The 17799-nt window shown below is 35.6% G+C and overlaps 1 protein-coding gene across 2 annotated transcripts in view; it reads left to right on the plus strand.

Moving 5' to 3' along the window:
• Positions 1 to 5118, plus strand: part of LOC122515593 (ephrin-A4) — a 689714-nt gene extending 684596 nt beyond the window's left edge. For both annotated transcript variants that reach the window (XM_043633003.1, XM_043632996.1), the window contains 4 exons: positions 1031 to 1166; positions 2281 to 2578; positions 3620 to 3931; positions 4540 to 5118. In XM_043633003.1, coding sequence (XP_043488938.1) covers positions 1031 to 1166; positions 2281 to 2578; positions 3620 to 3931; positions 4540 to 4685 — 892 coding nt within the window. In that variant the 3' untranslated portion in view covers positions 4686 to 5118. The remainder of the gene's footprint in view (positions 1 to 1030; positions 1167 to 2280; positions 2579 to 3619; positions 3932 to 4539) is intronic.
• The last annotated feature ends 12681 nt before the right edge of the window (positions 5119 to 17799 follow it).

A 17799-nucleotide genomic window follows, 5' to 3' on the forward strand; every position in this document is an offset into this window, starting at 1 on the left:
GCGTTAACGTGCGCGAGCGCCGTTGGAAAGAACCGGTTGTATAGGAACCGTCTTCCACCTTCTCCTCTTCTCTTCACTTCTCTTCTCTTCTCTTCACTTCTCTTCTCTTCACTTCTCTTCTCTTCGCTTCTCTTCTCTCCTCTTCTTTTACTCATCCACCGACCTTTTCGTTCCATCCTCACCGAAGCTCGGACTAGCTCCCATATACAAAGTGTCCGACCGTCTTCCACCTTTATGTTGTATTCTTCGATTCAAAAAAATACCCAACAAAGATTTTCTTAGCACAAATACATAATGCCTTCGAAGCTTATTTAATCCACATTGTATCTAACTAAGAACAAAAGTAAAAAATGTAAAATTTCATAAAAGACGAAAGAAAATTATTTTCTTTTTCGTTTTCTTGATTATTCAATCAAATTAAGTTACATAGGAATAACAACAAACAAGAATAATATATATCTATATCTCTACTTCGGAAATAAATGAAATTCTCCGAGAATATCTCGATCGTGTGATAATTCATCGATACGATATAAAAAAAAAAAAGAAAAAAAAAAGAAAACATAGGTAGGTACTTCTTCGAAGTAAACGGCAGTGAAATGGCTTACTCCAAAAATAAATACACCCGTAGGAGAAGAAAAGAAAAAGAAGAGGAGGACGTCGAACCGGATGGTAGAAACACCCAGTATAATAGACTCCCCTCGTGCTCGTACGTGCGCAATCGTGAAGACGCGTGTGCGAGTAGAAGTTCCTACTTGCGCTTATACGATGATTCCAACACTATAGGCGCCTGCCTATCAGACGTTAGGTGCCTACGAGATCGAGTCGACTTCTTTCCTTTTTTATTTTTTTTATTTCCCTCTCCCTCCATTTTACTCGTCGACTACCGAAAGTAGTCACTCTTTTCCGGGAACTCTTTTCCGGGAACTCTTTTCCGAGATGTCGATAATTCGCCAATCTTTCACCACCACATTTTTCTCTACCGTTAATAATATGTTTTTAATAATTCCATTCGTTTTCTCTGTTACAGATTTCGAATAGACAACACGGATCATATAATAGACGTTAACAAGAATAACGCGGTGTTCGAGTACGATCAAGTGAACATAATTTGTCCAATGTATAAAACGGGCACGTATGATACGGAAAAATACCTCATTTACAACGTAAGTATATTATTATCCCAATTTAAAAACGTTTAACTTTAAACAGATTACGAGATTTACCAGCAGATCGTTTCTTCTATGTCGTAAAGATTTGTTTAAAGAATTTACTTAAACCGTGATAAAAAGAAAGAGAGGAGTTGGAGGAAGAAAGGAGCACCCATGGGGTGTACCGATGATGGACAAGCCTTACGACGAAAAAATAGTTGAGTCTGGTTTCTGTAATGTTTAGACAGCTGCTACTACTCAAGACCAGTTCTTTGACTACCCGCTTTTCTTTCTCTCTCTCTCTCTCTCTCTCTCTCTCTTTTCCTTTCCCTTGCCCCCTCTCACCAAAAGTGACTTCGTGCGCGAACTTCCAATGGAAAAGAAACGAAGATGTTGCCGTTAACGATCCGTGCAAAGCTTAAAGAGTTCCTCTTTCGGACATTTACATTGTCTCGAGTCGTTCAGTAATCGGCATGCCAGTCAGCAAAAGGCAGTATAGCTTTCGCGACAACGAAGACGTCGCGACGAATTCCCCCTTTCTTTCTTCCACCCCTTTAGAAAACTTATCAAAGATTCAGTCGTCGTAGTCGTCCAGATACCGTAGACGTTTCTGCATCGTTCACGTATTTTCACGAACTCATCGGACCGATCTAATCGCAGATCGTGAGCTCCCTCTTAGCGTCCACTCTCTATTGTCTCGATAGCCGTTCTCTCTATACAACGATTAGGATCGACACAATAGATCTTTTCCCTCTTAATCTTTTATCTTTTCTTTTCTTTTTAATATTTTTTCTTTCTTTCTATCACGAAAAAGACGTGGCAAAAAGGCCCGAGAAAAGGTTCGAAGGACGGACGAAATTCCATTCTTACCCCCTTCGCCCCTGATACACGCTTCCCCCCGGCCGATGAAACTTCTTTCACAGTAGTCAATCAGCGATTAATATCCTGTTTGAGCAAAGAGAAGTATATATAAAGAGAGAAAGAGAAAGAAAATAATAATAATAAGAAGAAGAAGAAGAGGGTTGCTTTTTCCACGTAGCCTGTGTATGACCGATCGTAACGAAAACGAGAATTTTCAGGTCGACGATGTGGGCGTGACCGTTAATCTTTTTTTTTCTCGTCGTTGCAGGTGTCTAAAGAAGAGTACGAGACGTGCCGAATAACGAACCCGAGTCCTCGGTTAATAGCAATTTGCGACAAACCATACGAGGATAAGTACTACACGATCACCTTCAGGCCGTTCACGCCACAACCGGGGGGTCTCGAGTTTCTACCCGGCCACGATTACTACTTCATCAGCACCTCGTCCAAGGAAGATCTGCATAGGCGCATCGGTGGACGATGCAACACCGACAACATGAAGGTTGTTTTCAAGGTTTGCTGCAGCAACGACACTTCCTCCTCGTCAGCCACGTCTCGCAACAACTGTAAGTATAGCATAATCCTGAGAAGAAAAAGAAAAAAAAGAAAGCATATATCCTATTTACTTTCTCTATTACAACATTTTCTTTCCGAACCTACATGTTTTCTTTTTGTTTTTTAATTCCTCAATTACTAAATTATAGACCTGATACGAATTGCAGATATTTCCTTTTATATATATATATATATATATGTATATAAAAAATCGGTAGCATTCAATTTCATTCTCAAAATGTTTTTCGCACTCGACGCGTTACACTCGCATCGTTCGTTCACGCATATCCCTTGTCGAGCCAAAGAAGAAGAATGAAGAAGGAAAAAAAAAAAGGGAAAGGAAGGACCGCGCCATAAATTCATTATCCCTTAATCAGTTAGAAGAGGAACGACTTCCATAACAGGCAGTCCACTCGCCACTACTCGTTCGTGTCCTCCTTGGTAGTCTCATTCTTTCATATCTTCCCTTCCCTTCCCTCTTTCCCTCATCCACCATCCTACTATTTCCTCCTCCTCCTCCTCCCCCCTCCTCCTCCTCCTCTTTGCTTCTCAAGCGGCCTTTCTCCGGCTCTTAAATAATCCCTATCAATTATAATTCTTAGCGCGCACCATTTGTTGCGGTTAGACCACTGTCCCAGAGCACGATAAATTCCACCATTTCATTCCACCGAGCGAGCACTCGTCTCCACCTAATTCGTTCCGAGCATCCTTCTCTCGAACGAGCTGGCGAGTGCACGCCGAGAATGATTCGTACAACGTAATGAGCTATCTGGCTATCTCTCGGAGCGATAAACTCGTTCAAACTCATCTACGAGAGACTCGAGATTCTACTTCTCCGTGCATACTCTTTTCAACCTAATCTCTATTATCTTATTTTCTATATAACCCTATCATCTCATCTCTTCTTCTATCTAGTAATTATTGTATCAAACATATACCTATGTTGAACAAAAATATTAATTAGATCTATAAAAAGAAAAAAAGAACAAAACAAAACAGTAGTAGTATATTATATTAAAATAATAAAAATCATCCGTGCGTCTCGGTTTTAGCCGTACCCGTGACCAGCAGCACCGTACCCAGCAGCAGCTCAACGAGCACCGCAGTTTTGGGCGGAGGAGCAAGTGGTATGATGCCACCACCACAGTCACCGAGCGTCCTCAAAGGTGGAGAACGATTCTACCCGGGAGGCAACATTCATCATCATCGCGATCATCATCAACCAGCTACGGTGATGCCGACCCACGTTCCCCCTTCAGCGTTGTACCCTGTACATCCGCATCAGCCACAGCCTCCGATTCACAATGGACCTCCGTCTGTCTCCTCGCCGCCAAAGACCTCGATTGGACAGAAGAAAAAGAACAGTGCGTATATAACTTTTCTATACACGTATATGTTATATATCTACTTGTAGATACCTATGTATTCGAGTATTCTACTTATATTTCATTCCAAATCGTCGAATCTCTTTTCTTTCTTTTGTTTTTTTTGTTGTTGTGTTGTACGAGTTAGTAAAAAAAACGTGAAACTTTTCCTGAAAAATGTGACACGGTCCATCTCGTCTTCTTGTCTCGCGTTCCTACACCAGATGGAAAACCAATAAAAGTACTAAGAAGTGCGACGACTTCGTAAATTTCTCGAAAGCCATCTGTCGAGTCTTGCCATTCCTACATGTCTTTAATCTTTTTTCTCGTTCCTCTTTTTGTCTTTGGGGAAGGAGGAAGATGGGGGGAGGGGCGAAGGGGGGGGTTCGTTCTTCTCGTCCTTCACATCGACGCCTACGATAATTCGAGTCGTACACACAACAGCCGCGCAGGTATTTGCATTTGAGCGATAACGGACTTGCGCGAATGGCTATTAACGAGCCGTATTTCCGTCTGACTCGACAAGCCTAAGAACTTATTTCTTATTCCCATCGCAACGATTAGTTAGAAAAGTTTCTCACGATTTTGTATTTGTTGAAATTTTTCAGAGGAATACTCCGATCATCCTAACGAGGTAGTGAAGAACGAAGAATTAACGTACAACGGTGCGACGTCGTACGGTTTCGAGCAGGTCCTGTTTCTGATGGTCTCCAGCCTTCTGATAAGTGTTTTCGTTCCGCAATTGTTGCGGTGAAGCGACGACACTGCCAACGAAGAGCGTATCCCATGCGTCGAACCCCTTCTTCTGTGATTATCCTACGTTTAATTAATTTCCTGAGGCACGCAGCGCTACTACTGTCGTGCGCTGTAGCCCCTCGATCGTGGGACGCGCGCAGATCAACCATTGCTCGTCGGTTGCGAGCAAATATTCTGAGATCGGAATGCTGAGATTGAAGAAAAAGATATATATATATATATATATATACACATATATATATATATATATATATCTATTAAATAAAACCGGTAAGAAGGTAGAAATATATATGCGAACGGACCTAGGAAGATTACTATTGTCCGAATAAGAAACTCGCGGCAAAGCCATATTAACTACTAATGAAAAGGAAAGACAAACGGGATGGCGTATTGATGTCATGATAGTCAAACAAGACGACAACGACGACAAAGAAAGAGAAGAAAGAAGAATAAGAAAGAAAGAAAGAAGAAAAAGATGAAGAAAAAATGCTGAAAAATATGTTGAAGAAGAAGAAGAAGAAGAAGAACGAGGAGAAACGCTGCTACTAGATACTATTATAGTACGCCCACTATTATCACTACTATAAATGGTAGTCGTATTGGTTGTCCTTCTTATCGTTACGCTAATTCTAGGTATTTATTCGAAAAATACAAGAGAGCGTGGAAAATAAGTGCGAGTGTATGAAAGTAAATGCCGAACGAACGAACGAACGAACGCGTGAGAAAAATATGTGTGCGAGAGAGTAAAGCGTGTTTAAATATCTTCGAAGCGAATAACGTTTTTAACACGCGTACGGAGAGGGTCGAATCTATCCTGAAATAACGAACAAATCTTCGTGAAATCAACGGGAGACAAGACTCGGAACGATTAAACATGACAGAAACAATGATATTATCTAACCATCGTCGATAAACTAATGTTCGTTTTAATTGATAAATCGTTCTAGTTCATCTTCTCGTTTGAATTTTCTTAAAAGCGCGTAATCGTGCATTCGTCTAACCAGGATAATTAGCACGCCTGTAAATAAATTCCTAATGAATATGTACAAGTGAATCCTTGGAAGCTTATTCGAGCTGCAAGGAGATTTAGGAGAGTGCCGTATACTAGACGAATCTTATATATGACGCACGAGTGAGCGAGTAAGAGATAAAGATAACGCGTAACCATTTACGAGATTATAAAGCATACATTTGCGAAATAAATACGATTAAAACGTGAGAGAAAGATCTATCGTTGATGTTGACTATTTCGCAAATTCAAGGGACAGTCTAACGAACTTATCTTGATCCTACGCGCCGATTTTAATTTGACGAATCGACGATTATCAGCTATCTCTTCTCGTCTTGATCGTAGCAAAAAAGTATATATTATCCGTGGATGCAAGAGAGAGAGAGAGAGAGTGAGTATGTTTGCGTATTCAAGAGTCGATAAGAAAATTCTCTATGAATGCGTGATGATAGTGAGAATGTGAAAATTTGTATAATACCTGTACCATACCGAACTCTATCTATAGATCTGTATTATATTTATTATCCGCTATTATTACACTACGAATATTCAATCGATATTCTATATTTACTAGTAAAATATCAAATTTAATAGCGAATAAATTGCGTATCGACGTGGTGGGAGACAAAAGGAAACAGAGAAAAAAAGACAGAAAAAGAAGGCTTATGAGAAAGGAGAACAACGATGAAGAAGAAGAAGAAGAAGAAGAAGAAAAAGACTCGAGGCCTCTTATTCTCTAAATACGGCTTAAAACTCTCATCGCATTTGTTGATTTTTTCCACTATCCGTTATTATATCGGGTTTATAAATATTAACGCATTTAACTCTGATTGCGAATGAAAAACGATTGGCCGTTCGATCGTCTTCTTTACTATTTTTTTCTTTGTATCTTGCATCATACTTATGATCTATTTCTATTTGTTATTTTTCTAATTCTATTTATTGTCCGTCGTTCAATCGTATCATGCCACGTTGTTACACGTATATACATTCGTCATATACACGACACGCGACACACAGACATACGTAAAACACACATTATCAACACACTTGATTAAGCGTACATTTTCGCGAAGAGAAATTCGCGAAAAAATTCGAGAATGCAAGAGAATAAGTGCGAACGATTGTTCCGTTACGCCATTGGCCATTGAAAGATGATTAGATCTAATGAATTATTATTGTAAATATGTGTATGCGAAAGAATATCGTATGATAATGATGATAAGATGATGCTACTGACACTGGAAAAAAGAGGGAATTTGTGAAAGATACGAAAATGAACGAGAGCGAGTGAGAGAAAGAGACCAAGAGAGAGAGAGAACGAGATACCCTTTTTATTCCGAATCGTAGATAAAAAAAATGATATAGGATCCTTAAAATGCATAGGCTGCTCGATCGACCAATCGTTTTCGTCTTTCGTCGAACGAATCGTCGTCCTTCCTGCACCGACCTTGATATGAACGAAAACAAAAATGAATATAAGATCGGCCGAAAGCGAAAGCGAAAGCGAAAGCGAAAGCGAAATAAGAAAAATAATAAAACGCGTGTTTAATGTTATCCACTACAGTATTGTTAAGCCTAAGTATTACATGCCTACGATCCACGTCTGTTTGTCTGTCTGTCTGATCGCGTGTCTGTTTACCGTTTGTATACTTTTTCCTCATACGTTATTAATCGCAATAGCATATCACAATGAATATTACAATGATGACGTTTTACGTACAGTAAGAGGAGACGTTTATTTTCTTTTTCTTTTCTTTCTTATACTATCGATTGTATAAAAATTCGTTAAATGTTTAGTTTATCACACGCAACTCCGTTTATTTTCTATTTTAATTTGAAAATCACGGATGTTTTCGTTTCAAATGGAAGTAAGTGGTACGTACGTTTTTGCAACGACTAACAGTAAATCAAAGGCCGCAACCAAGAACCTCAAAGACAATCACTCACACATTGTAAATTATCCGAAGCTTTCTCTCAAAGTAGATCGATCGTAAACGTCAGAATCCTGTAGGTAATCAACTTACGTCCGAAATAGAAGAATTTCACGCAGATGTATGTAAATACGAAACGTTCTTATTATACATACGTTTGGTTAACGGTCCCGTATCGTTCAAAAACGTACAAAACTCTACTCTTGCATTTTCACGATCGGTATTATAAATGATTTTTCATTTTTCTTACTTTTCTTCCTTATATAAACTTCAAATCGTGAAAGAAGCATCATTGAAAGCGTCCCTCTTTGCTAGTTTCGTAAACGAATTCATCGTATCCACAATTGATAACATACTCACACTTCAGCGCCAATAAAGCGATACAACAAACGTACATAGATCCACGTGAATGGTATTCGTTCATACTGACGATAGGTGAATACAGTATAACAATAATATAGAAACGAGCTATCGATAGAAAATAGACAAGGTCACTCACTGCAGTTTATTTTATTTTTTCTCTTTTCTTTCCTTATATTTTATTTTTCACATCCATTTTCACGCAGATCGAATCCCATCCAATTTTCTTTTTCTACTTTTCCCATAGTTCCGTTCGCGATGCGACAGTGTTCCACTGTACGAGGATATTCATACTTTTGGAAGACACGTCAAATATTCGAAGTGATAAATATTTGCTAACAGATTTCTATCTATACGTATAATATAAGTATATGTATACATGCTAATGTATGCACTTACTATACAATACCTGTCTATTTCAGTGCGAAACTATCTGTCTCGTCAACTGTCTTGGTCAACGTTACTGTCCCCGATAAAAAATCGTCCGCGAAAGATTAAGTGGAACGCGTCCTGCCTTCGTGTCCGATCGTTTTTGTTTCACAATCTTTCTTTTCTTTGTATTTTTACTTTTTATTTTATTTTTTTTTTGTTCAATTTTCTTTCACCAAGCGACGCATATGTGTTATATATTTTCTTCGAGATCCCTTTTTACGTCGTCCTTTAATCCTCGCTTGTACGCGCGTGCAAGAACCAGTGTTGACAAAACGTTGGAATCCTTCGAACCGCGACCGAAGGACACACGCGTTATATTCTCACCTATATAAAATATATAAAACTTATACGAAGGATTCATCCTTCTCATTTATCAAGACCGGGGTTAACCATTTATTGCCTGCGTCTTATACACTGCCAGCGGTTTGATTAAACTGTAAAGGTCGAAAGAGGGAGAAAGCAGGGAGAAAGAAGGAAAGAAAGAAAAAAATAGAGAGAGAGAGAGACAGAATAATTTCCGTTTAAAGTAGAAAAAGGAAAAAAAAAGAGAGAGAGAACGAGAGAAATAGAACGAAAGCGCGCGAGAGAGAGAGAGAGAGAGAGAAAGAGATCTTTGTAAATAAGACGATCGATAAACGATTAACACGATGAAATTTATATTAAATGCATAGCAAGTACGAGATAGGTTTCTAATAACGATTTATTATAAAAGTGAATGTACGTTGATGTCTAAGATTTTTAACATGAAAACACACAAAGTGGTTATAATTAACTATGATTATTACTCATAGAAGGAGAAAACACAAGTACTAATTAAACGAGAAAGTTAGTTTTAAATACCGGAGCCACAGTTAGACAGATCGTGATTCTCTCACGGCGCATATATTATTTTATATTCGGTACATACATTGACACATACGCTCACCGTAAATGCGCTAATCGTACACGGCATCTTAAACGGACAAATTAGATTCTTGTCAAACGGATAAAAGTTACCATGGAATATCTGCATGGATATGATTTAGATAAACGAAAGAAAAATGTCGACCACTTGGCGATTTTTTCCAATGATTTATCTACGGTAAAATAAGCACCGAATATATCGTGAGATGATCAAATGCCGTGTACGTTTGTCGCTAATTCGGGTCTGTTAGATTGCGTGTGCACATTCAGTACAGTACGTCGTTCATTAAACAAAGCATACAATACAATACAAAGTAGCGTAGCGTTCATAATGGTAATCCACTGTAGCGAAATAGTGTTTAAACAAAGCAAACCAAAAAAAAAACCGGAAAAAAAGACATAATCAACAAAAAAATTACAGGTAACCGTACGTAATAAAATCATAAAACGATCTTCATAAAGGATACACGCATACTTACGCGTATACATTGAGGTACGTGTATACACGAACACACATACACTAATTCACACTAACTCCACACATTTATAAAGCACAAGAGAAGCAAACGAGAACACATACGTATATACACACGACAACAACAACAACAACAACAGCAACAACTCAAAGTGAAGAAAAATCGTCGCGTTCACGCGGTAAAAAAGCGAGATTCCATGCGCGCACGTGTGAGTGAGAAAGAAAGGTAGAGTGTGAAAGAAGAAGAATGCGAGAGAGGGAGAGAGAGGTAGAGAGGTAGAGAGAGAGGGAATGAAAGAAGACACAACGAAAGGATGCGAGTGAGGTGCGATTGGCGCGCACGGTGCGTACTACCAAGAGTAGGTACACGTAAAATGGAAGATAACGATGCGCGTTGTAACGTTGTAACGTTGGCCTCACCATAAGTTATGTAGGTATATTATATATGTATGTCGATATCACCGAGGATATATCGATGAAAAAAGTTTTAAAAAAGAAAGTAAAACGCGTGAAAAAGACAACTGACGAAAGTGAGAAATGGAGACCGGGTCTCCTTTTGCTCATCTACACACATAAATACATACACACCGATGCAATGGCATGCTCGCCTCGGTGTAGGTTTTGTTTGAAAGTACCTTGCGCGAATCGTCTCTGTAGTACAAAAGAATACTCGATGTACAAGATACATACGATCGTTCCACTTGAACCGTATATTTTTCAATCCCGGGTAAACCATGGCATCTCGCTCGAATAATTTGTATTCTATTTTATTTGTATTTTTTTTTCTTTTTTTTTTCCCATATAATTAACGAAAAAAGTATCCTCCTTCAAGTACCGTGAAAATTTGCAGAATTTACGTTAATATGGAATAAAATATCTCACAAGGGTTTCATTTTTTCATTCAACCGATCGAATATGCCTTGGTCGAAGATTTATTTGAATTTCATTTAAAAACAAACCTGCTCGTGTACTCGCCGTAGACATATCTTACGTTTTAATTCCTATTTTATAGAAATTAACTTGAAAAGAGAAAACGTGAAAGTTTTAAAGCGATAGGCAGAGATAAATAGATAGAGAGAGAAAGAGAGAGAAAAAGAGATGAAAAGATCATGAATAAAAGAGAATAGGAAAGAAATAAAATGAATTCAGATTCCGTCGTATTATTGAATTTTTTCGCGATAGTTTGAAAGCTTTATTAAATACATCCATCGTCTCATTTCGCTTTCCACTAAACATTCCACAAAAATGATAAAAGACATCATGTGTATACGGAAAAACACTTGACTACTTGCAGAAGGTAAACAAAAAAATATTCGAATTGTTATCGCGAGTAAAAATTGTTTAAATTGTTCGATGAACATTCGAACGATGCACGTCGTCGGCTCTACTGAAGTTCATTATTTTTGTAAATTCATTACTTTTCCAATCGATTCGATTGGAATGATCTTCGGACATTGGTGATTATAGTTTGGCCTAAAATATAGATAACCTCGTAATTAAAATATTTAAGACAACGAATTTGTTTGAGTTATCCATTTTTACTTATTGATGTTATCAACTTTTGTCTGTTTAAAAAATGATTCTCATTCTCATGCATATTTTGAACACGATAGCGATTCATGTGTAAAATAAAAATGGTTGTGATGTGATTTCGTTGATTTAGGGCACGCTCAAGAATGAAATTCATACAATTTTTTTTCCCAGATTAAATATCGCATAGTTCGAAGATCAAATTTATCGAAATTTCTAATACCTCACGAAGTTTCGCAAAACTTTCTTCGAATTGGGCCTACGTTTAAATAAGAATCGAGATTCGAAAAAAGCGGATAGTGTATTTGCCAGAGGTACTTTACGTCAATTATTTCGTGTAACGCTTCATTGTACGTGTGATCGATGATATTTCACCGTTTTGTCGTAAAGATAAATATGACTTATGATAGCATGAATGTCAATGTTTTCGAGCCTAGCACGGTACAAAAAAGCTCACGTCATGGAATACCGCAAAACGTTGTATAGCGACAGTTATAACTTGCACAAGGTCACCCAAAACGTGTAATATATTTGGATGTATATTTAGCCGAAAAACACTTGTTTGTGTCGAAAAAAATGCAAAAAGCATCTAATGTGTGCATGATAAAAAAAAATAATCATTCTCTCCGCTACACATAATTACGATTGTTTCGTTCTTAGAAACCAGCAAAAACTTCCTTTGCATCCGAATTTTACGACGAGATTAACGAAAAGCATCGATAAGATAAGGGATTTCGTGAATAAAAAACGAAATGTTAAGATAATTTATCGTTAGTTCCTAGATTAAGAAGAGTCCTATTACTTCGATGAGAATTTGCGGGTTATCGAAAAAAGGGGATAAAAAGATTCATTTGTGAAAAGAAGATAGATAGATTGGTGGATAGGGTGAGGAGGGAGGGAGGGAGGGAGGAGGATTTTAAGAACGATGCCTAGTCAAATCAAACGAATTTATATCCTATGAAACTGCGGGACAAAAGACTTGAAAAAAATAGTTTAAAATAACGAGGCTGCGCCTTGAAATGATGTACTTGATGCGGATTTCGATTGAGATGACGTTCGGTCGATTTATTCTGAAAGTAGATTCAGCGGAGAGAAGCGAAAAAATTATTGATTGTGCGTAATACAGGGAACGATATCGCTTGATGATTTCCAAAACGCACTGAAAAAAAGCACACTCATGGTCTAGAAATAAATATTTAAAAAAGAAAAAAGAAAAAAAAAAAAGAAAGCGGAGAACGGCATGAAGAAAAACCACGTGGGTAGGCCCATATGTCGCACTTGTTTGAAAAAAAAAAATAAAGAAAAAAAAAGTAACTTATTACAAGAATGCACAAGTAGTAGTGTACACGCGCATGTACTGTTTGTTACCACAAATAAATATGCGAATTTAAAATCAAGTTTGATTTATGTGTACACGGTGAGAGCCGAGCTTCGTACGTGAAGAAACGTAGGTGCTCGAGTGAGAATGATTCGATGATAATCCTTTTTCGACAAAAAATGATCGAATTTCAATGCGTTCTACTTGCACATCGCAAACAGGGATAATACGATGACAATTCTCCTGAGCACACGCGTTTTCTTACGGCGATATTGTTATTATATGAACGAACTCAAGACGGCATGATATACAAGGCTAAGAACAAGACCTAAAATGGGGATATAATATTTTATAACTCAACTTTTGTACAGAATAAATAAATACTTGTACTGTGGACCAATATTTCTTTCATTTCATTCTCATTTATAGCCATACACGGCGTTAGATTATTTCAACTTTACAGTCATCGTCATGGGTGATCATTTTGGAAAAGAAAAATTCTGAAGAAAAATAACTTCGTAAGTAAATATTGATATTAAAACTCTCCGTTCTAAACGACAGATATGTACGCCCTCGAAGAATTCAGCCCTTAAATATGAAAACTATTTAATATATGTGTTTGCGTAATCATTTTTTTATAAACTCTACATATTCTAAGTCAGTTATTTTAACTGGAAAATAAAAGGAAAACTATCTTATCGACTATTGGTATAGAAAGATTAAAGTGCAACCCCATACTCAAGTCCCCTTTTTTATCTACACCAGTTTCATTTTAGTTACTACCGGGACAATCGGATACACCAAAGAATACTGTATTCTTTGATAGTTTATGAAAGTATATGATATATATTGTAATAAAATTTTAAATAATTATATTTAATTTTTAATGTATAAATATGTGCGTGCCTTCAGAAATGCATTTATATATATTTTAAAATGAAGTAATTTAAGACACTCAAATTTATAATTAAGAATCCAGAAGGTTTGATGATAAATCCAACGATGATCACCTGTAACAAAAAAAAAACTATATTAATCATACAACCAAGTGATACAATAGCCTGACATATAAATCATCCAATTCGCAGATGCACTTTTCAATTGAATTCTATATTTATTTTGATCAAATCTCTATTTACCGTTGCAATAAAATTAAATTTAAACGCGTGATTTTACATTTATATAAAGTAAATAAAAATATAAAGAAATAGGAAAAATAAGAATACTAAGTTACTAAAAAAAATAATATCTATTAATTATTACGAAATACTTTTAAACTGCATTATAAAAAAAAAAAAAAATTGCAAATTTAATAATATACGATCAAAGTGAAAAATTTGAAAGACGAAACAAGAAAAGAGAAATTACTGTAATATTTACCGAACGTTATTTAAGCTTCAAAATTGAATAATACAAAAATTGTAATATTTCTGACTCTAACTAAACACATATGCATCTTTTGGACGATATGGCACACAGATTTGATGTGCCAAGGAGATGGAATGGTCCATCATCTCCAATTACAACTACAAATTAATGACGAGCAAGAATGTAATATAATAAAATATAAAATATGACTAGAAAGCTATTCTCGAAAAGTTCTAACTTGCTGTTGAACCTTTGAAAATAACTCAATAGTCTATGTAGTTGCCCTCTTCAGCCACAATTAAGTGGGGGCCTCTTCGGCCTTAGCCTCTTCTTTCTTCATCCCTGAAAACTGCATTGGACATTTTCAACGTGCAAGAAAAATAAGATATCTCATATCTTTTTTTGCAAATTAACTTTTATTTCATTATGATTCTAATATGGAATTATGAAAAAATTAATTTATATTTAATGTTAATTATATTCAAGCTCGTATAACCATGGATGAACTTAGAGTTCATTGCATAATATTACACGAGCACAATTAATTAAACGTCCAAGCAGATAATTTCCCTCGATGACCTAATAACACGTCGCACTTTTAATATCAAATAACAAAATTCAATTGAAATTTAATAATGCAACAAATGTAATGCATTTTCTTGCAATATTTTCATTTCATTCATTTGTTATATTGAACTATATCAAATATTTTTCATTACAAGAGAAAATCGCTATTGTGCGAAGTGCTAATCTCATAATACTTAAAACTAAGTATCAAATTCATCTAAGGCTTTGCCAATTTGATTCGACTCTATCTCGTTCGAGATAGAATCGAAAAAGAAATGAATCTTCCAAGTGGTTGCAAATACCTCTATAAATTCTGATACATACTCAAGATTACAGAAGAGTCACAAAATAAATTTACAAAACAAGCATAATAGAATGAGATGATAAAATTTTGCAACAATTCTGTATAAACCAGGAGGCGGAATTTCCACTCCGGAGCGAAAGTAAACCTAGTGCCTTTCCTGGGTCCTACCTACTTAAAATTAAAGTTTTCACATTCGTTCAAAGAAGTATGCTACCTGTCTGCCAATTACCAGTATTTAAAAAGAGCAAATACACATACGTACCCACCAACTCACTCCACGATTCTCTCACATACCACCAGGGTGCAAAAGCCTAAACTAGAGAGCATGTCCCGGGGCACCTCCGACACCCTAGTTCAACCACGTTTTCTAAACTTATATGCTAAAGGGTATACGTACTGATTGCTGTAATCGTCTGCCAAGGCTAGTGATTATTGCATAAAAAACTACAGCAAAAATACAAGCATACACTAGTATATATGCATACTAGTAATATACGAGTATATCAAAGTTTCCACAAATAATAAAATCTTCATTAATGCACTGACTCTAATACGCGAACAGTCTGTGTGACTGTTTAAAGATAAAAATACAATTTTATTCGAACAAACTCTAATACAATTACTGCATTAGTCGCAGTTAATTTAATATATAAATTTCAAAAATAGTTCGCGAACGCGACGGAATTGAAATTAACGAACGAACGTGCTTCTAATCCGTGATTTTAATTTTATTTAAACGATACAACATTCCCGTATATTGCTTCGCGCACGATTGCAATGCACGAACACTTGCAACACTTCACAAACACTTTCAACACTACAATATTCCCATGATGATCTGAAACAGAAATAAAAACAAAATTATGAATATCATTGTCATAAGAAAAAATTATTATAATTATTGAGAAAGTGTTTAAAATAAAAATTTACTTACGTGTATTCTTCATTGATGAATACACGATGGGTATCCTACCCTTAGGATGACGATGAGCACACGTTTAAACCGGATAAAAGAAACTTACGGAGTTTCATTACCCGAAAAAAACGAAACTTTTACATACGGCGTACAATACTGATTCTATTCTTTCCGATTTTTTTATATTTTATTTTATCGATGCAACACACGAGCATTTCATTGCTTACGCGCTCGATTGCAATGATATTCTGAAACAGAAAAAGAAAAAGAACAATTAATATCATCTTCGTAATAAAAAACCATTGAAATTATCATAGAAATGTTTCTAGATAAATAGATAAATATACTTACTTTTAGTCTTCATTGATGACTGTAGGATGGGTATCCTACCCTTAGGATGACGATGATTAAAATAAAATAAAAATAAAAAATCTGAAAAGCTGAAACATACTAAAGATTATAGTACAATATTTCCTGAAATCATTTCTGAAGGCAGAACACACATTAGAAGATATTTTATCATAAAAATATCAGTAAAAATATTAATTAAAAATTTTTAAAGTTGTCTACATAAAATAATAATTGTATTAACAACTCAATAAAGAGTAACCTAAAAAACCGTTTGTTATACCGTACTATGTAATGAAAAACTCTTGAAAGTATTAACATAACCACGATAACGTTAGAAATAAGATTATTAAATAATCTGATACGTCGTCACTTTTACCGGTCTTAACTTGTCGAAAGACGGAAGAAGAATGAGCTTCTCTCTCTTTGTTTATCCTTGAGACTAACGAATTTCTGCTGTTTTTGTTTTTATCTCATTGTTAGTTCGAGTACTGCTGAAAAACACAGAGACGTGTTAATACGTGTTTATACCCCGAATGTTTTGTATTTTTATTCTCTCTCTCTCTCCTTCTTCTCCCTTTTTCACATTCTAGCTTTTTTTCTCACACCCTTTCTATTACACTTCTCTACGTTATAAAAAAAAGAGATAAGCTTACCTCGACGAATATGAAGATAAAAAAGTGAACGATAAGGTTAGGTATGCGTATTCGTCCTGGACTCTTCTAATGCTCGGAAACCTAAAAAAAAAAAAAAAAAAATAAGAATATATTAAAATAATATAAAGAAAATCAAAAATATGAATGTGTGTATGTATATATGTGTAAGAGCTATTCATACTCGTAAGATTTGACGCGTAGTTGACAAATACCGATTTTATTTTCACGGATATCTTTCGAACTTTTTAATATTTCGTTTTGAAAACACTCACGTATAAAAAACTAACTTATAGCTATCGTTTGATATATAATAGAAGGGTGCACCTTAGAAAATATCTTTGAATTACCTAATATTAACGGGAATACAGAACTTTCGTGCGATCTTCAGTACTGACATCTTGAAAATAACGCTGATTGGCTGATTATCTATGGTCTTACATTTCGGACGTGAAGTGAACGATTAAAAATTCATGTATTTCACGCACACAAGCTTGTCGTCACACGTACGTAACTCGACTTTCTTCATAACTACACGTTAGTCTGATATCATTATTTAATTATTAAATAAATCAAAATTTTATTCTATTTTTCTATTTGAGTTACATATATCTTGTTTTTATTTAAAAAATAACGAATAAAATAAGGACAATATAATATAAAAACTTTACCACATCGAAGAGAAAAAGACAATCGTATTGAAAAGAAACTTTATGTAAGCATCCTTAAAAAATTAAAATGACATGCATTAGAGGATTAGTGGATTAGAGTATTAAAAAAATTATTAATTAAATGAAAGAAATATGTATTGTTTAAAAGCACGGAATATATGTCTGGGGCACCGTCCTCCTCGAAATTCACCTTCAAACTGACACGTTGTTCTCTATGAAAGTACTTTTATTAAATGTTATTTATATGACCTTCCGAACGTTACGCATGTGTATAACGGAAAAAATATTCGTAATACATAGAATTTAAGATTATAACGTTCTGAT

This window comes from Polistes fuscatus, unplaced genomic scaffold (genome assembly GCF_010416935.1).
Source record: "Polistes fuscatus isolate 324 unplaced genomic scaffold, CU_Pfus_HIC Scaffold1, whole genome shotgun sequence".
In the NCBI taxonomy this organism is placed as follows: Eukaryota; Metazoa; Arthropoda; class Insecta; order Hymenoptera; family Vespidae; genus Polistes; species Polistes fuscatus.